Source organism: Python bivittatus, unplaced genomic scaffold, assembly GCF_059951505.1.
Source record: "Python bivittatus isolate LINGU-HERP-01145 unplaced genomic scaffold, Pbiv_v1 ctg000530_np1212, whole genome shotgun sequence".
NCBI lineage: Eukaryota > Metazoa > Chordata > Lepidosauria > Squamata > Pythonidae > Python > Python bivittatus.
Window position 1 is genome coordinate 11122366 of NW_028277085.1, and position 17352 is coordinate 11139717.

At 42.2% G+C, this 17352-nt stretch overlaps 2 protein-coding genes across 7 annotated transcripts in view; one reads left to right on the top strand and one right to left on the bottom strand.

Annotated features, from left to right (window-relative positions):
- The window catches only part of PEX11A (peroxisomal biogenesis factor 11 alpha), a 28137-nt gene extending 21763 nt beyond the window's left edge, over positions 1–6374 (top strand). For 5 of the 6 annotated variants that reach the window (XM_088148655.1, XM_088148657.1, XM_088148656.1 and 2 more), the window contains one exon: positions 1243–6374. In XM_088148655.1, coding sequence (XP_088004781.1) covers positions 1243–1626 — 384 coding nt within the window. In that variant the 3' untranslated portion in view covers positions 1627–6374. The remainder of the gene's footprint in view (positions 1–1242) is intronic. The other variant, XM_088148660.1, reaches the window with a different exon arrangement.
- A 443-nt stretch (positions 6375–6817) lies between these two features.
- Positions 6818–15563, bottom strand: LOC103052558 (ras-related and estrogen-regulated growth inhibitor-like protein A). Its single transcript, XM_007438928.3, has 4 exons — positions 14918–15563; positions 13815–13868; positions 11894–11970; positions 6818–10534 (listed from the first exon to the last, which is right to left on the bottom strand). Exons 1-4 carry the CDS (start codon positions 15054–15056, stop codon positions 10109–10111), a joined length of 696 nt encoding a protein of 231 aa, XP_007438990.1. The 5' UTR covers positions 15057–15563; the 3' UTR covers positions 6818–10108.
- Between the last annotated feature and the right edge of the window lie 1789 nt (positions 15564–17352).

Below are 17352 nucleotides of genomic sequence, written 5' to 3' on the forward strand. Positions count from 1 at the left end.
ATAATTAATAGAAAACAGGCAGGATAATTTATCTGCACAGCATAGAGCAGTGTTTCTCAACCTCAGCGACTTGAAGATGTGTGGACTACAACTCCCAGAATTCCTCAGCCAGCATGCTGGCTGAGGAATTCTGGGAATCGAAGTCCACTTCTCTTCAGGTGGCTGAGGTTGAGAAACAACTGGCGAGGAGTCCTATAACTGTGGAAGGGACCCCAAGGACTGTTCAGTCCAACCCTCTGCAGTGCACAGAAAAATCAGTTAAACCATCCATGACAGGTGGCTGTCCAGCTTTTTCTTAAAACCCCTTGGAGATATAGAACCCCTAGGTAAACTGTTCCATTGCTGTACATGTCTTATCCTCAGGAAGTTTTTCCTGTTACTGAAATGAAATCTAGGTAGCTGCAGTGATAGAAATATTGCAAATGCACGGGTGGAGCTCACCAAATGGCATTTGAACACCATCTCTATAGTCTTCAGATGGGATGGGGGGAAATGCTAGATTGGTTCACCCACATTCATCCTCTCTCTGATGCATGCATGCACCCTTTTTAAAAGTCTTGTGTTCATCTGTGAGCCACAATGTGCAGTTTATGGCTTTTATGGAGAAATCTCAAACCTCTTTGTGCTGATGATGTCATCGTCATGTCTCCACTGCCAGATTGAGGAAAGAACATAACATAATCCTTTAAGACACAGGAGTACAATCTTAGGTGTGACCCCCAGAGTTCTCCAAATTGTTAACAAATTGTAAACATTGATATGGTAGAAGGAAGACACTGTTAAACACATGTCAGGAGAGTAATGGCATATTTACATTGTGATCAAAGTTTAGATGTAAAGCAAATTTATTTTTTTCTCTTACCGCCCCTCACCCCCAGCTGTTTCTTGCCCTGGGGCCTGAGATTGTGCATGTAAAGGCCAAGAGCATCCTGGGTCCAAAAAAGTTGCACAAATATGGTTTAAACTCTTCTGGGATTTCTGCAGAAAAGACATTTTCCCATAGATGGGTTCATAGCTGTTTTCTTTCTAGATTTACATTTAGATTAGATCTAGCTCTAATGTTTTGAGATTAATCTAATACTTACCAATTCATGTATTGTGTTTCTGGGTTTTATTTCTTTGGTAAAGGTGAGGAGGCCAAAAGATAATTCCGGGAGTTGGTTGAAAATTCTAGGGGCTAGTTTAGCCTGTTACAGATTTACCTCTTCCCTCTCTCTCTTTCTCCCGCCTTCCACTCACTAGTTCCCTTTCCCAAAGGTTGTGGTGAAAGAAGAAGCAACAGCTATGGTCATGGTTCCTCCAGAGCCTTGCCAAGAACCAGAGGGTGTCCAGTCTGTTGCCCCTGACAGCAGGAAGCATGGCGGGGCCTCGCAGCTGCAAGAGAGGCGGTCTAGTCGGGGTCACTATCCTCTTCCCTTCCTCAACCTTGATGAGCCCCTCACCCCCCATCAAAGTCCAGCCCTTGAAGCTGAATACACCACGGCCCGGAAATCTGCTTTCTCCCCTTACAAGGAAGGGTCTAGCAGTAGGAGATGGAGTGAAGGGCTATTCCGTCCCAACCTGGAAGCCACCTATGCAAGGGCACACTACTTGGGACTCTACAGCACGGCCGTCAAGAAAGACTAAGCTAGTGAGCGTGTTTGCTCACTATGCTAGGCTGTGATTTGTTAAGTATGGTTTGCTATATAAACCGCTGTTAGATGACTTCACACAACATGCTGAACTATCGTTCAGCAAGTCCAATGGTTGAGATCTTATATCACACTAAGCTATGGCTTGCAAAATCACAATTGACACAAAGCCACGAATCATGGTTTGACAAACTACTGGGGCTGGATTCACACAATTCACAGAACCACATTCTGGCTTTAGGCGGTGTGAATGAAGCAACTGACAACTGAAACCTTCTGCTTAATTTACTGCTTATGTTAACTTAGTTCAAATCTTCCCTGTGAACCTTGTGCCCCAGCCATTACATCTGCTGTTGTAATGCCAGCTTATTGGTATAGCATGTAAAAATTCTCCAATAAAATAACCACACTTGTACTGGTTTTGTGAGGGCAATTTCATGCTACTTAGCCAGTTATGCTGAAGTATATTTAATATAGCTTGATTTCTTTTTTATTCAGAATTGTTGGTTTTGATGGAGAGAGATGAGGGTTGCAGCTGTGGCATGGGGGAGTTAAATTCTCCCCCCCCCCCACCCTTATACCATTATTATGACAAAAGAACCTCCACAGTATCTGTTTTCCTCTGTAAGAGGTGGGGAATCACAGCCTGATATGGAGAAAGTCCATAAGCCACTGGCTTAGTAGCAATGGGTTGATCTTCCTCACTGTGCCATAGGTATCATCGCCTTCTTTTTTGCCTTGACGTATCAAAAGAATTCACATATTTAATGTATCACTTAGTTCTTAACCAGAACTATAGACCACCCAGTTTAATAAAGGAAGTTATTGTATTCTGAGTTAGGACACACACACACACCCCCAAGCAATATACTGTTGTGCTACTGAAATTCAGTGACAAAACAGCCAAACTTGGGGCAGGACCTTTTGCCCTCAAATCAAGAGTGGGAACAGAGGCCTCAGAGACCAATTGCTCTCAACTCCATTTTAAACCCCCCAGACTGACAAACAAGAGCCAGTTTGGTGTAGTGGTTAAGGCACCAGGCTAGAAGCCATGACTTCTAGTCCTGCCTTATAGACACAAAGCCAGTTGGGAAACCTTGGGCCAGTCACTCTCCCTTAGCCGTAGGAAGAAGGCAAGGACAAATCACTTCTGAAAATCTTGCCAAGAAAAATTGAGGGACTTGTCCAGGCAGTCACCAAGAGTCAATGAAAGAAAGAAAAACACCCAAAGATTGTGATTTCAGGTAGCTTTGGGAGGAGGAGTTGGAGGATTCAAGGTGGAAATAGGAGTGGTTCAGCTCCTACTCTCATTCCCGCTCTGAAAATATGGGGGTGGGAGGAAACAGAAAACTGTTGCTTTCTGGTATGTTGCTATATCATCTGGGTCCCCTGGAAGGTCAGAAGGTTGAGTCAGGGTCCCTGACCCCTGAAAAGTTGCCCATTCATCATGTTTGAATAAATTTGGGTCTTTGAGCAGTATATTGGAAGCTGCTCTGGGCAGGGCCTGGACAAAGAATATTATAGGACTGGAACAAAGAACTAACAGATTTAAATTAATTTAATAGTGTTCCCCATGAATGCTCTTTCACTTTTTCCACACTGCAGTTCTGTAACCATTTTTGAAGTGCTCTAAAGATAGTATCTCCTGGAACATTAGGTTGTCCATGTGGCTTAACATGTCTTGCTTTCCCCATTTCCTTTAAGTTCTGCAATTGGTGATTCCATGGACATGGAAGTGATTTGGCATTTTATTCTTCTAGAATATTTTTTTAAAACTTCCTGATCTAGTCAATAGCCTGAGATGTCATGGTGATCTCCCACCAAAGGGCCCTGACCTTGCTTAGCCTCCAAACCCAGAAAAGGTTGGTCAGATGGTGCCACCAGCTGTAGACTCCAACCTAAGGAACATGTACTGGTTGTATTTATATGCTGCCTCTCCTTTGGGTGTCTCAATCTCCATTCTCTGCCCTCAGCAACAAGCTATGAGGCAGATTGGGTGGAAAGATGGATTGGCTGAAAGTCACCAGGTGAAGTCCATGGTTGAGTGAGAACTTCGGTCTCTCCAGTCCAACTCTTTAACCACTTAGCTATTACAATATACTATCCATCCTGCATCCAGTTACATATTGTACAGCTTCCCAACCCCTGACTTGTTGAGTTTTTCTGCCTTTAGTGTCTATAAATAGGACTGTTTTGTATGGCCTTGGCAGAGAAATTAACATCTAAGCCTTTGGAGCCAATATGTCATTTAATAGCAGTAGTAAAGAAGGAACATTTTACTTTTCTTGATGTCTACTTTTATGGCAGGTTTCTGCTTAATCTTATTACTAGTTTCTTCCAAACCCCATGAGATGAAAGAAAGAACAAATTTGCCTTTGATGTATCCATTTGTAACACCATGGCTGCATGATGAACAGAAATTAGACAAGCTAAATTTCCCCTCCCATCCCACTACTGTATCTATGGTTAAGTCATTTGCTTCCAGTACTTGGTGCTTTAATACCACTGTAGAGTTCAGACAAACTGGAATAGGTAGAAAGAAAGGCAATGAAGAGGAACAAGAAACTAGAAATTCAATGAGTGATTGAACAAACTGGTTATGCTTCAGCTTGAGAAAAGACTTCAATAATTCTTGTTTATGCCTTTGTGGTGCAGTCAGGCGACAGGAGAGGAAGCAGGGCTAAATGGATTTTGCAATCCTTGCCCTGTCTCAATCTTAGTATAGGCATTTCCCAATCAGTACTTAAATCAGTGTTTCTCAATCTCAGCTACTTTAAGATGTGTGGACTTCAGCTCCCAGAATTCCCCAGCCAGCATGGGGAACACAACAAAAGTTTCCCATCATTCTCAGGGACTGAACAACACTGTATATACTATCAGAGTAAACCCTGGAGAACTGGAATAAGAAACAGTAGAAAACAGTATTTTTTGACTAGGCAAAGAGATGGCTAAGAGCACACGGGAAGGGGGATTAATAAAGCTGGGAACACAGTCTTCCTGCCCCAGATCTTCTAGAACAGTATTGAAGGGGAGAGGGCTGGGGCTTCTGTCCCATGGGCATTAGATTATACTTTGGGGCCAAAAGGTTAACTGCATGAAATCATCTCTGTCTTTTGGCTGAAAACATAATTTGCCTGCTCCCTCGCGGGGGACCTGAATCACAATCTATCTCCCAACATTGCTGTGTCTAAAGTGATTTAAAATCTCTGGGCAGAGGTCTCTTCAGGCCTGTTTACAGTGCTGCAATGCAGCAAATCATTTGTTGTATACACCGTGCCCCATTTGATTTAAACCAGGACCCACTAGTCAATAGCTGGAAAGAACAGTTTATCCAGAGAGAACGAGAAAGTTAGGAAAACAGCCACGCTAGCAGCTGCTGACAAAAAGAAGCGTGTGAAACAGGGAACATTCCTACCTCAGAGGGCCAACTTGGTTACCGATCTCCAGGGAAGGGATGAGCAACTTTTTCTCATTCTTACATGTATATCCCTCATGCTTTTCCCTGTCAGGTTAGGTGACTTCATGAAAGATGCAGGAAAAAAATGTGAAGCCAAGGAAATGAAAGGCATGAACTGATTAAAAGAAATACAGGTTATTTCCATTCCATTGACTGTCCCTCTCCAAACTTCTCATTTCTTGCATACTAACCTTGCCTCCATCACATCCTTATACTGCCTTTTATTCTTTAGCTTGTTCTCTTTCTGAGGATCTCATCAACTCCATCCAATCCAGTCTTCTTCCTCTCAACCCATCCACTCTTCATATATTGGTTTTGCAATTCAATCACCTCAGTATACTTCCTAACTGCTGGTCGCTCACTTCAGTCCATATTCGTTCTTCCCTATCCCTTCTTGATGTTTCACACACTTTCCTTAAGCACCCCATTCCCACTGCTGTTTTTCCTGACATACACACCAACTCCTATATGCCAGAAAGAAGCTCATCTACACAGCTTTCACTTCTTTTGACAAAAGGTTGTGACAGACCATGTGCTACTCCCATCCAGTCCTACCAGTATTTGCACAACTTAAAATTTCTCCAACCATTTTTCAACAGTAGAAAACATTCTAGCCAAATACACACATTCATCTACTTGCTATAGTTCTTCACCACTTATGCATAACTTGCAATCATTTACTGCCTATAAAACACAAATACCTTGGACTTTCATGGAGTAATTCTCAGACCCATACCCCTTATTGTATCCCACAATCTAACATTGACTGTAAAACATACAGATTGTCAGTTAACAGCAGGACATCATCTTCATACAATATCCATACATTCATATCCCCAAGTAACACACTTGTAACATCACCAGCATTCTTTATGCATTTATTCCTAAAGACATTAACCAACCAAGGGGACATCACGCACCCTTGTTTTACACCTGTTTAGGGTTGTACCATTTACTAAATAGCTATCCTCTGACATTATTCAAACGTATATTGTTCTTATCACATTCAGCAACAAACTTTTAACTCCATTGTCAAATCTAGAGGCTCACCTAACTTACCATGTACTCCATATATTCTGTAAGTATTCCTTTTTTCTCCCCTTCCTGCTAAGAATAAAATATGAGGCTAAGAACACCAAACTAAAAGATGTGTGCATATTGTTTTTATTCCTTTTTTTACAAAATACAGTGCCACCACATACACATTTATTTACACACTTGTTAATTACATTAAGATGCTGTGAAAGCATCACAAAGTATGGAATAAGAAATATTGGGTCTCAAAGATTCAAGCTGAGTATACTATATCCAAAAATCAGAAAGGTGGCTTTGCTTTGAGGAACATTTGTGGTAAAGCAAAATACCCAGGACTCCTTTTGAAATTTTAGGACTTAATTCCAAAACTTACACATAAGAAAGGGCACCAGAAAATTGTTTTTTGTTAAGGGCTGTTAATAGATACCCTAATACTGACTGGGTCATACAGCTTGCCCCACCTTTTGGGTTTATTCAACAAACTATGGCTTATCACAAAAGTAAGAAAGATGTTGAAGGGCCTGAAAACTAAACCCTCTGAGGAATGCTTAACAGATCTAAGTATGCTTAGGCTACAGAAGAGATGACCGAAGGGAGAAATAACAGCAGTCTTCACGGAGTGGGCTTATCCTCTGTTGCCCCAGAGAACAGGACCAGAACCAGTGGGTTAAAACAACAAGGAAAGAGGTTCAGGATAGACATCAGGAGGGGCTTCCTGCCCGAATGAGCTGTGGGCCAGTGTTATAGGCTGCTACATAAATTCTCCTTCACTAGAGGTCTTCAAGCAGAGGCTGGATGGCAATCTATCAGAGATGCTGTAGGAGATTGGAAGGGGTCTGGAACAGGTGACCACTAAGGAGCTTCCAATTCTATGATTCTAGAAACTATGAATCCAGCCAGATAACATTTACCCAGAGAGTATATTTGGTTCTCATTGGACTGTTTTGAAGTTCACTCTCTCCTCCCTGCCCCACCCCCCAGTGTTTATGTATGCATATATTTCTATGAAGATGTTTGGTACTTCTAAACATGTTAAGGTCAATCTTGTGTCTGGTGTTGATTTATTTGTTTTATTTTTTTGCAATAATGCTTGCCTTTGAATATTGGAAATAAGTTGGCCTGAATGATGATAGTGGTGGAAATGTCTATTGATCCATTTCTCCGCATCATTATTTTATTATATTTATTACACTTCCTCTTTGAAATTCAATGCACCTGTCATCAGTCTCCCACCTTCCATGTTATACTCCTAATAACCCTGTGAAAAGGGACTGGTTGAAATATTTGTCAACATTCAATGCTTTTATTTTTCAAAATTCAAAACTGCAACCCTTTTTGCTAGGGCAGCTACAGAACCAGCTGCAGTATTTTCATCTCAAAGCACTGACTGGATTCACGCACCACAATTTATGATCAGGGGTTGGCTTGCTACTGGCTTACCAGATTGTGTCAAACCAGCCATTGCAGTTTCTAGAACAAGACTTCCATTATATACCCCAATCCTAGTCAATTGTGGTTGGGGCAATAAGCCACTGCTTAATTAACCACAGCTTAAGGTGATATGTGAACACACCTATCCCTTACTGATCTGGACTCCAAAATTCCTTTTTAAAAGTTAGCCCTTCCCCCTAGTTAGCTGGGAACCTGCGTTCTTTGTATTCACTGATCTACTAAAGTGGAGTGCTCCAAGCATATGCAGAGTGCTTTTATCACCCCAGTGAGACTGGCAAACCAAATAAGGCATCTGGGATGAGCGGGCAGGAGAGTGACTCACCAATCAATTTCCTCTCTCTTGGGAAATCAATTCTTCTGATTTTTTCTCTCCCACTTTTCATCAGTTGTGGAGGCCTGAGGGTTGTTTTCCAACAGGAGACAAGAACTGTAGCTCTTATCCTATCTATTCTTATTTAAGGCCTGACACACCCACACAAGGACCTGGAAGGAAGCCACATCTTTAATTGTACAGGCATGTGTGCTGTGTCTCACTTAGCAGGAGCCCTGTGTGCCATCAGCAAGGAAGGAAGGAGGAGGGAGGGAGGGAGGAAAAGAAAGACGCATGAGGACATCCAGTTCCAAGCATCTAACTTGCAGTGCTGCTAGTTGGCAATAACTGAGTCAATGAAAGCAAGCAAGACAGAACCGGAGGTTGAAGGAGAATTTGGCAGAGATCCTCATATCTCAGCAGAGAGATGCAACTGATATGGCTCTTCCAAGCTGATGACAGCAGAGAAGGGAGTTGGGAGAGCTGGACAAGCCCAAAGATGGATGAGGCCACCCAGTTTCTCTCTCTGAGATCCTGAGGCCCTCCAGGTTTTCCTTCCTTCCTTCCTTCCTTCCTTCCTTCCTTCCTTCCTTCCTTCCTTCCTTCCTTCCTTCCTTCCTTCCTTCCTTCCTTCCTTCCTTCCTTCCTTCCACTCTTTTCACTCATTTCACACAGACGTTTACTGGGGAAGAGCCAGGTTGCCTTTGATCTAGATGGAGAGGCTACAAAGACAGCAAACAAACTATCCATGTTCAAATTCTACTGGATTTAAGAGATGGAGCAAGGAAGAACAATTATGTTCATGCACAAATACTTAGATTAAATCCTTGCAGGTGCAATTTTAGCATGAAGAAACCATAGGTAGTTCCTAGCTCTAGCTATGTTGATATTCACCCTAGACTCCTATGCTCAGAGCAGCTGGGTCTAAGATGCTATTTTAGTTTTCCAATTGGTTTCCAGCAGACTGTTGCTAAGGGGCCTGGTAGCTATCAAAATGGCAGCTAACCCCTAACCTCCTAGGCAGCATAGCAGCACTAATAACTGGATCAGTCAGCCTTCCAGGTTCACCAACACCAGGAATGGAGAAGGTGCCCACTAAAGCCTGGTGCCAGTTTGCAGTCCTTGGCATTTCTAGTTAAATGCTCTCCAGTGGCAGAGGTAGGGAGTAGAACATCACCTGGAGAACTGCTGCCAATTAAAAAAGGTCAAACTAAGTCAAGGACCTTCTGAATGCAATGCAGAAGTTCTACTACTGGGCTACATCTCTTCTCTGCCTAGGTCTTGAGGTTGTCTGTTTTTGTTTTTTGCAGGAGACTCTTATGACTGTCCCTTGGGAAATCAGTACACATTAGCTTCTAAGGACTCAAGCTGCATTCCCACCCAGCTAGCAAAACTATTATGGGTGGGGATCGTCCACTGTACAGTATTAAGCCATATATAATTGGCTTTGGCTTATGGTGTAGTATGAACCCAGGCAGACTGGTCTGTGAACCAGCCTTTTCGGGGGAAGCAATCTCCCTCATCCAGAGCTAAGAGTGGTGTTGTCCCAGAGTCAGTCACTTTCTGAATGGACAACCACTTCATCTTGTTAGGGCTGAGTCTCACTTTGTTTCTCCCTATCCAGACCTATAGCTTCCAGGCACCCAGACAGGCCTTCCACTACATCTCCTGGACAGCCCAGGGTAGAACTCTATAATAGTGTATCACCATATGATCTCCCCCTATAGCTTCAGACCAGTGTTAAATATTCAACTGTTGTTTATCTAGTAAACTATGGTTAGATGAACTCTGGTTTAGCCCAGTTTATCTATATATGGGGCAAAGTGATGATGTTCCATCCATACAGCTCTCTGCAAATGTCAAAGTGAATACAGTACTGGCTCTTGCACTGGTACCACATTAATATGGGATCCCCAGATTCCAATTCCAACTTACTAGGTGGATTTGGGCAAGTTGTTCACTTTCTCTTGTGCAAATCTTTTTGTCCTGGTATTTTAGTATGGGGAGACAGGCATAACCATTTCCTTCCTTTGATAGCCTCATTCTTCTTGAATTGGAACACCTGGGGTAGCCATATATACCACCTCCTGGATTGTTTTTCCTTCAGGATTAGCAGAACAAGGAGCCCCACTCCACTTCATATCAGCAAAATCCATGTTCCACTCTGCCCAACCAAGAGAAACATAGATGTTTTCCCATAGCATTCCCAGATTGTTAGTTCTCTCACATTGAGTCTGTTCTTTTCCGAGCAAACACAGCAGATACACTCTTGACAATATTGCGGATTCCTGTGCCTTTCTTCAGGGCCAACTTGGCCTCACATATGCGTTCCGCTAAACCATGAAAGACCATGAGAGCCCCATGATAGGCTTCTGCTGCTGATACCTCATAGAATTCACAGTCCATGGAGAGGGCCAGGAGACGGCCCTCTTCACTGGAAACCGCTCGGTGATGGTGCAGATCTCGCTTGTTGCCCACAATAACAATGGGCACTTTCTCCTGGCTTGGCCCTTCTTTGGTTGCTTTGATGAATTGGACTTTGGGCTGGACACTGTTGAAGCTAGCACGGTCACAGATGCTGTAGACCAAGACAAAGCCATCAGCCCATTGGATGTGCTTGTCCTTAGATGAGTTCTCCTCTGACTTCTCCTGAATAAGAAAACAGGTAAGGTTGCAACATTTAGCTAATAGATTTGTTAGTCCAGTGGATTGCAAATAATAATCGTTCAAGCGAATGTAGAAAATGAAAGTAGTAGTGCCAATACTGGTTGGTACACTTGGTGTCATATCAAAAGATCTGGAAAAGCACTTGGACCCAAATGGAATGGATAGAATCTCAACTCATGAACTACAAAAGTTGCACCACTTGGAACAGCATACATATTATGACAACACCTTTAGCTGTCCTAGATCCTTGGGAAGGATATGATAGTCAAAACAACCAAATCTAGTCAGAACTATCTGGTAGACTGTATGTAAATATTGACAACAACAACAACACAATAACAATAATTGGTACAGCATGGTTCATAAACCACAATGTTCACAAGACATGTGAAGTTACAAACAAGCAAATCATATTATGGCTTGGTGCAACGTGGAAACACAACCTCTTCTAAAATGATGTCTGATGTGAGAGAAATCTGCATTAGCTAAAACTCAGAAGCACAGCCTGTGTTCCCAGGCTGGATGTGGTCCTCCAAAGCCTCGGATATGGCCCCCAGCATCCTTCCAAAAAGATCTGCCAAATCATAATGTGACAGAAGGTGAAAATTCTTGATTACATGGGAAACAATCACATAATTGTACTTAATTCATGTAATGTAATTTTAATTAAATTTAAACGAAAGTCAAACACAGTTTTTATTTTCCCTTTCCCCTTCCCCAACTCTGTGGAAGTAAACCTTGACACACCTTGTGGTCCCTTGAAGAGAGAAGATGACTCACCTCAGAATTAAACCAAAATATACTGTAGATAAGTAGCCAGAAGGCATTTAGATAACAATGGATTCATCCTTCAAAGGACACAAGAAGAGTTTTTACAAAACGAGCACGGAGCTTTTGCAATGTTCTTTATTCTTCCAAACTTTGAGAGAGAACTGGATGTCAAGTCTGTGCCAAGTGCTTTAGATGTAAGAAGAAATGCTTTGGGAGTGCAAATGCACTACTTGTCTGCAACTCATTAAGGAAACCATGTCTTTTTTCCAGGATGATGCAGGCATGGCTGCTTTAATGAAGTGTTGCATTTGTGCTCCCACACATTCCAAGAATCCTCTTCTAAAATGAAGCAAGGCACAACCCTACTGGATATATTTACTTTATTAATCTTGTTTGAGTGGTCATTTGTTTGTTCTAATTAACCCAACAACAACAGTGCAGGATGAGGGAAATAACGAGTTTATTGGGCACATACTTTGCTATTAAAAGATAAATCATAACTAGATTGGACTACACATACACACACATACACACATATATTTATGTGAGAAGGTAGAAGAACTTCCTCACCTGCGAGCAAGGAAAGTCCCAGATGTGGAAAAGAATCTCTTTGCCTTCTACTGCCAAAGTGTGAGTGTAGATAGATTCTGGGTGGGGAAAAGCAGAAAGTTCAGGTTGCCAGAAGCCACTCCCAAGAGCTCGATCCTTTCCCTTCCCCTTCATGTATTTTCTCCTTGGCCACTCCCTTTGGGGTTTTTCTCTAGGGGCTCCAAATCAGCAACTGTGGGTGTGTCGAAAGGGCAGTGCCACAAAGCAAGAAAACATAACCTGAGAGTTTTACATGCACCATGCCTTCCTCCTTACACCTCGGCTTCTCCCAATAGTGATACCTGGCTAGCTGGGTTCATAGGTTGCACTAAGCCACAGGAAATTTGCTTGTTCATGGTTTAGCATGCTGTGTTAACCCAGCCATTTGTGGTTTAACTGACAAACCATGGGTGTGTGAACCCAGCAACTATGGCTCATTCAATGACCCATGATTTAAACCTTTGGTTGATACCATATATGAACCAGCCTATACATTCATTTTCCCCTCAGTAAATAGGGCTTGCCAAAGAAAAGACTGTAAGAACAACAGAATAAGGAAGCTGAGACAACTGTTCCAATGTCCTGCTACCAATCTGATTTTCTAGTCCTTTCCCCACTAAAACCTTGCATGAGTTGCCCTAACTGAAGTGTTCAGATGGAAAAGGGTTTGTCTGCATGTGTCTGTCTATCCATCCCCTGCCGTGGGATAGATCTGGAGTTTCTCCTGGAAGCGCAAGGAAGTTTTTCATTATATCCCCCAACAACCACCCTGTGAAATAGGTTGAGCTAAGAAATAAGATTTGGCTCAAGAGAAACTAGTGAGCTCCAGGGCTAAGAGGAGATTTGAACCTGGGTCTTTCCAGTCCCAGTCCAACACCTTAACACCTGCTCTATGCTGATTTTTCATTGGTCGCCTTTTGACTCTTTATTTGAGCATCTAAGTGAGTTATTAGATTGGTTCGTTTCACAGCAAAAGGGAAAAAGGAGCATTTTGTCCTCAAATGAGGTGCTGGTCAAGCCATGATTTGCTTGATAATGGTTTCTAAAATAACCACAAGTGACTACATTCACACATTCCACTACGCCAAAATGAAGCAAATCACTTTTGGTTTAGCATGACAGGTGAGCCCATCCACTGTAGCATATAAGCTATGGTTTATAGCTTACCATTATTATTGTGCATTTATCTGAATTTTTTTTTACATAAATAATTTACCTTTAAAATGCAAGCGTCATCTTACATTTATTGAAAATACTGTAAAGTAAGCAGCTGTGGGTCTTTTCTGTCTAATTTCCTCTTTTGGGGATATCATTTTAAAATGAGAGTTATCTTCCTTTTGGACAAGATGTGTAAACCTTGCTAATGGCCTGGCTAAACTATGTGATTTGTTTAGATTCCACCTCAAGTGTTCTGAAAATACCCACTGTGATCTTAAAATAATCATTTATTACTTAAGAGTATTGTGTGAACTTGATCAATTCTGTTTAATTTGGTGCTGCTTGGCCTCCCCTCCCTTGACGTTTGAAAAACATCTCTTTTGCTAGGATTTTAACTCCTAAATGATTGTAAAGCCTGTGGAACGGTTGATCTGAAATTGTGTTTTAGCACTTGAATCCATTTTTCTTTTTCCGTTTGTTAGCCAGCTTACGTAAGTGGCCGTATAGAAAGCCATAGATGCTAATCAAAAGACATGGATGATCTAACCATGGGTAAACTAAACTTGGGTTAGTGTGCCAGTTTGCCTCTCATGTCCCTATGAATCTCAAACTTCATTCTTTCCCATCACCCTAGCCAAAAGATATTCTGGTAGGTTTCTTCTGGGTGTCTAATTAGACGGACCATCTATTACCACCATCCCCAGGATGAAATAGTACCAAACTGTGTAAAGACCCAAACACTCACCCATGTCTCCATATTCCCCAATAAACCGCTTGGTAAGGAAACGCACCGTCAGAGCTGTGAAAAAGAGTGGGAGTTGGAACTGTTATATAGGACAGATGGGGCCGGAGGAGGAATGGAAAAGGATGTTATTATTCACCGACAGAAAAAAAGTGCAAGCCATTCCCCCCAATTAAAAATAAAACCCAGCCTCCGAATCAAACTCAAATATTTAAATACCAATGTCCTCAAAATTTACTTTTGTCCCTTAACACATCACCCTATTTTTAATCTTTTGCATAGGCACTATACATTTCAGTATAAAACAATAACCTCAAACTTTTGCAGGATCAGCATTTTCAACATTCTCTAGGTACTCCAGTTTTGCAGAGCTGAAAACTAACTCTCCAGAAAAGTGATTGGCCTGTTTGCAACTGCATATTTATGCTCACATTTTGCTTCTAATCCTAAATGCACTTTGGCGTTGTTTATTCTAGAGATTGCTTACTCATAAGTAAGCCCACATATAAATTCCTTTTTGAAAGGAAGCTCAAAAATTTCCTTTGGTCCTGAGCGCATGTTTGGGCTGGAAATTTATAAAAAGCACATAATCTACAGATCCAGTCATAATATCTCAGCTCAGAAGGTTAGACATCCAGGTTGTAGTTGGGCATAAGATCTCTGAATTCAGTGAGGCTTACTCTATGTTAAACATTCAGATAATTGCATTTGAAGCGCATGAAAGATCAGAATTGTGACCAGCGGTGTGAACAACCTCCTTCATTTCTTTTTGCTGTTCTGCAGCATTTAGGGAGTCTGACAAGCTGGTTAGTAATTTGTTTGGTTAATGGAGCATACAACTGTTTAGCCACCGATAGTATCGCTCTCATTAAATGTTGCAGCATTGCATTCTACCTGTCTACCTTTTCTGGGTAGGGCAACTTTCTCTTTTCAAAGCAAGCTTCAAAATGAAGCTTGCACAGAAAAGAGAAAGTTGCCCTACCCAGAATGCATACATGCAGGGAGAATGCATACAATGAAGCTTACTAGGTCTGCAAGTCTCTATCTGTGGAGTATTTCACTGTCCAGAATATCAACACCCAGGATTGGTTTTGTTGCAAACTTACCTGATTTTCCCACACTGTCCGCTCCAAGGACCACCACGTTGGCTTCCATTTTCACAGGGGTAGGAGTGGAGACTTCCGCCACAGGCTGGTGGTCGGGAGTGAAGCTGGCACTCCTGCGAAGGGGGATTCGGAGGACCATTTATAGATCTCTTTTTTGTCCAGACTACCAGCTGGTGAAACTGTCTCAGCTGTTTTCCCCTGTTCAGTCAAAACAAGAATGACTCTTTCTCACTTGCCATCGTAGGAGTGATTTGCATGGATCATACCAATCCAGAGGAACTGAAGGGGTTCCCTCCTGGCAGCTACTAACCAACAAATTCCTAATGGTAATAAACAAGAATATCAGCGGTATTAATTCAGTTAATAAATCTAGCAGGCTAATTCTATTCCACCCAAAACCCATAGATAGAATGAAAACTAACAGTGGGCAGGACCCACCTTGGAGCAATGAAAGAATCCAGGTGGGACTCACAATCTTCTGTATCTGTAGGAACTCAAGTCCTTTCTGTGTATTGCACACACATCCCATATGGGGTGGGGCTCTGATGAGCCAATACCTATGTTCAAAGCACATATGCGGAGTAATGTGTCTTTGCAGAGTAACCATGCCATGACAGTCACATAGATCTTATTCATGTAAGGTAGTAATTTGTAAGCAGGTTGGGCTGGCCCTGGAGTTTTGCAAAGGGCAATTTCAGGCCAACATGTTGCTTTTAATTATTTTATTTTATTTTATGTATTACTTTATTTTGTTACTGCCAGGCTTCAGGAGGGGAAGTTATTGGATTCAATGCCTCGGATTCTAAATAATTGGTAATATTTGCACCTTGTAAGGCAGTCCCACAATCTGTTATTCTGCAGGCGGCCACATATCTTGGATCAAGTCTGCTGTATTATGCCTGACTTCAGAGATGAACAACATTTCTGCAATCTGAGTCATAGTTTTTTTTTTTCAGATGCCAAAGGCCAGGGGGATAATGGTGATGAGAAAATGTCGGGTAGGACATGTTGCCCCTTTCTGATTTTTTTTAAGGAAACAAGGTACAGTAAATGAGATTGAACACCTTGTGTGGCAACTGGTGAAAGACCCCAACACTCTTTTTCAGAGGAATTTCAGCAGTGCAATCTTGGGGTGCTCCATGCAACCTATGGGCATGAGTTGCCCCACCCTTGTTTTATGTGGATGTACATTACATGCTTAGATCTGTACAGATCAAGGCTCCCTCTCATGGTTGATGGAAGCACCACAAAATGCGTGACTACTACTGGAGCAAGGACTTGAGAGCAAGGACTGTGGAGCTGAAGAGCTCTCTGCCCATCCTTGAGTTGGCACAAAACTATGCCAGTGTCAAATTGGCTCCCTGCCCTACTCTTGCCTCTACTGGGGACAGCTGATGCAGTCCTCTGACTTCCTTCCAAGGTGATCAGGGACAAAGCCTAACCGATTTTACATACCTCGAAGCTGTCTTTGGACAGTGTCAGAAGAAGACATCTTATGAATACAGATGTGGGTGGCTGAAACCTTTCTTATGTATGGGCTGGGAATGAGACAAAGACAACATCAGGGGGACATAGCAGAGAAAAAGAGGTTCCCAGGCATGTCTATGCCATGGTTGGGTGTTGGTGGTCTGGGGTTTTGTTTTATTTTTTGGGGGGTGCCTTCAAGTCATTGTTGATTCCTGATGACTGTGTGGACAAGTCCCTGCAGTTTTCTTGGCAAGATTTTGGAAGTGGTTTGCCATTGCCTGCTTCCTAGGGCTGAGAGAGAGTGACTGGCCCAAGGTGACCTAGCTGGCTTCATGACTAAGGCAGGACTAGAACTCATTGTTTCCCAGTTTCTAGCCTTGTCTCTTAACCACTACACCCAATTGGTTCTTTTATGGTTGGGTACAATGTGGAAAAGCCTTTAATGTCTGAAGTGGCTTGAAGTCCATCCCTGTGAGGGTACCAGATTAATCTTGTACTTTTAGGAAATCCAACTATCTGACCTTCTGAAATACATGCAAGGTAAGTCACAGCCCTAATTTCCCCTCCATGTTGCTCTTCTTGATTCTGTATTAAAATGCAGCCAATGCTGTTAGAATGGTCATTGTTCAAAGTTCATGTGTGGTTGTGTGTGCCCAACAATTAAAGCTAGGCTGGGTTCAGCCATAAGCCATAATGTTTGGTTTTGACTTAGCCTGTTGGGCAAACCTGATCATTGTGATTAATTCAGTAAACCATTGTTAAACAAATCACAGCTTAGTCTGTGCTATGTGCTCAGCCTTTGTGCATGTTCCGGGAAATGCATTTGCCCGTTACCTGCTGTTTCACATTCTAGCAAGACTAATTTTGAAGGACTGGCAAGGCAATCAAAACATTGCTTTTTCTGGAAGATATAGCTATTTCTGGGGTTGCATGATGAATGCTCCATTGACAAGGCAGTTTTCTGTTTT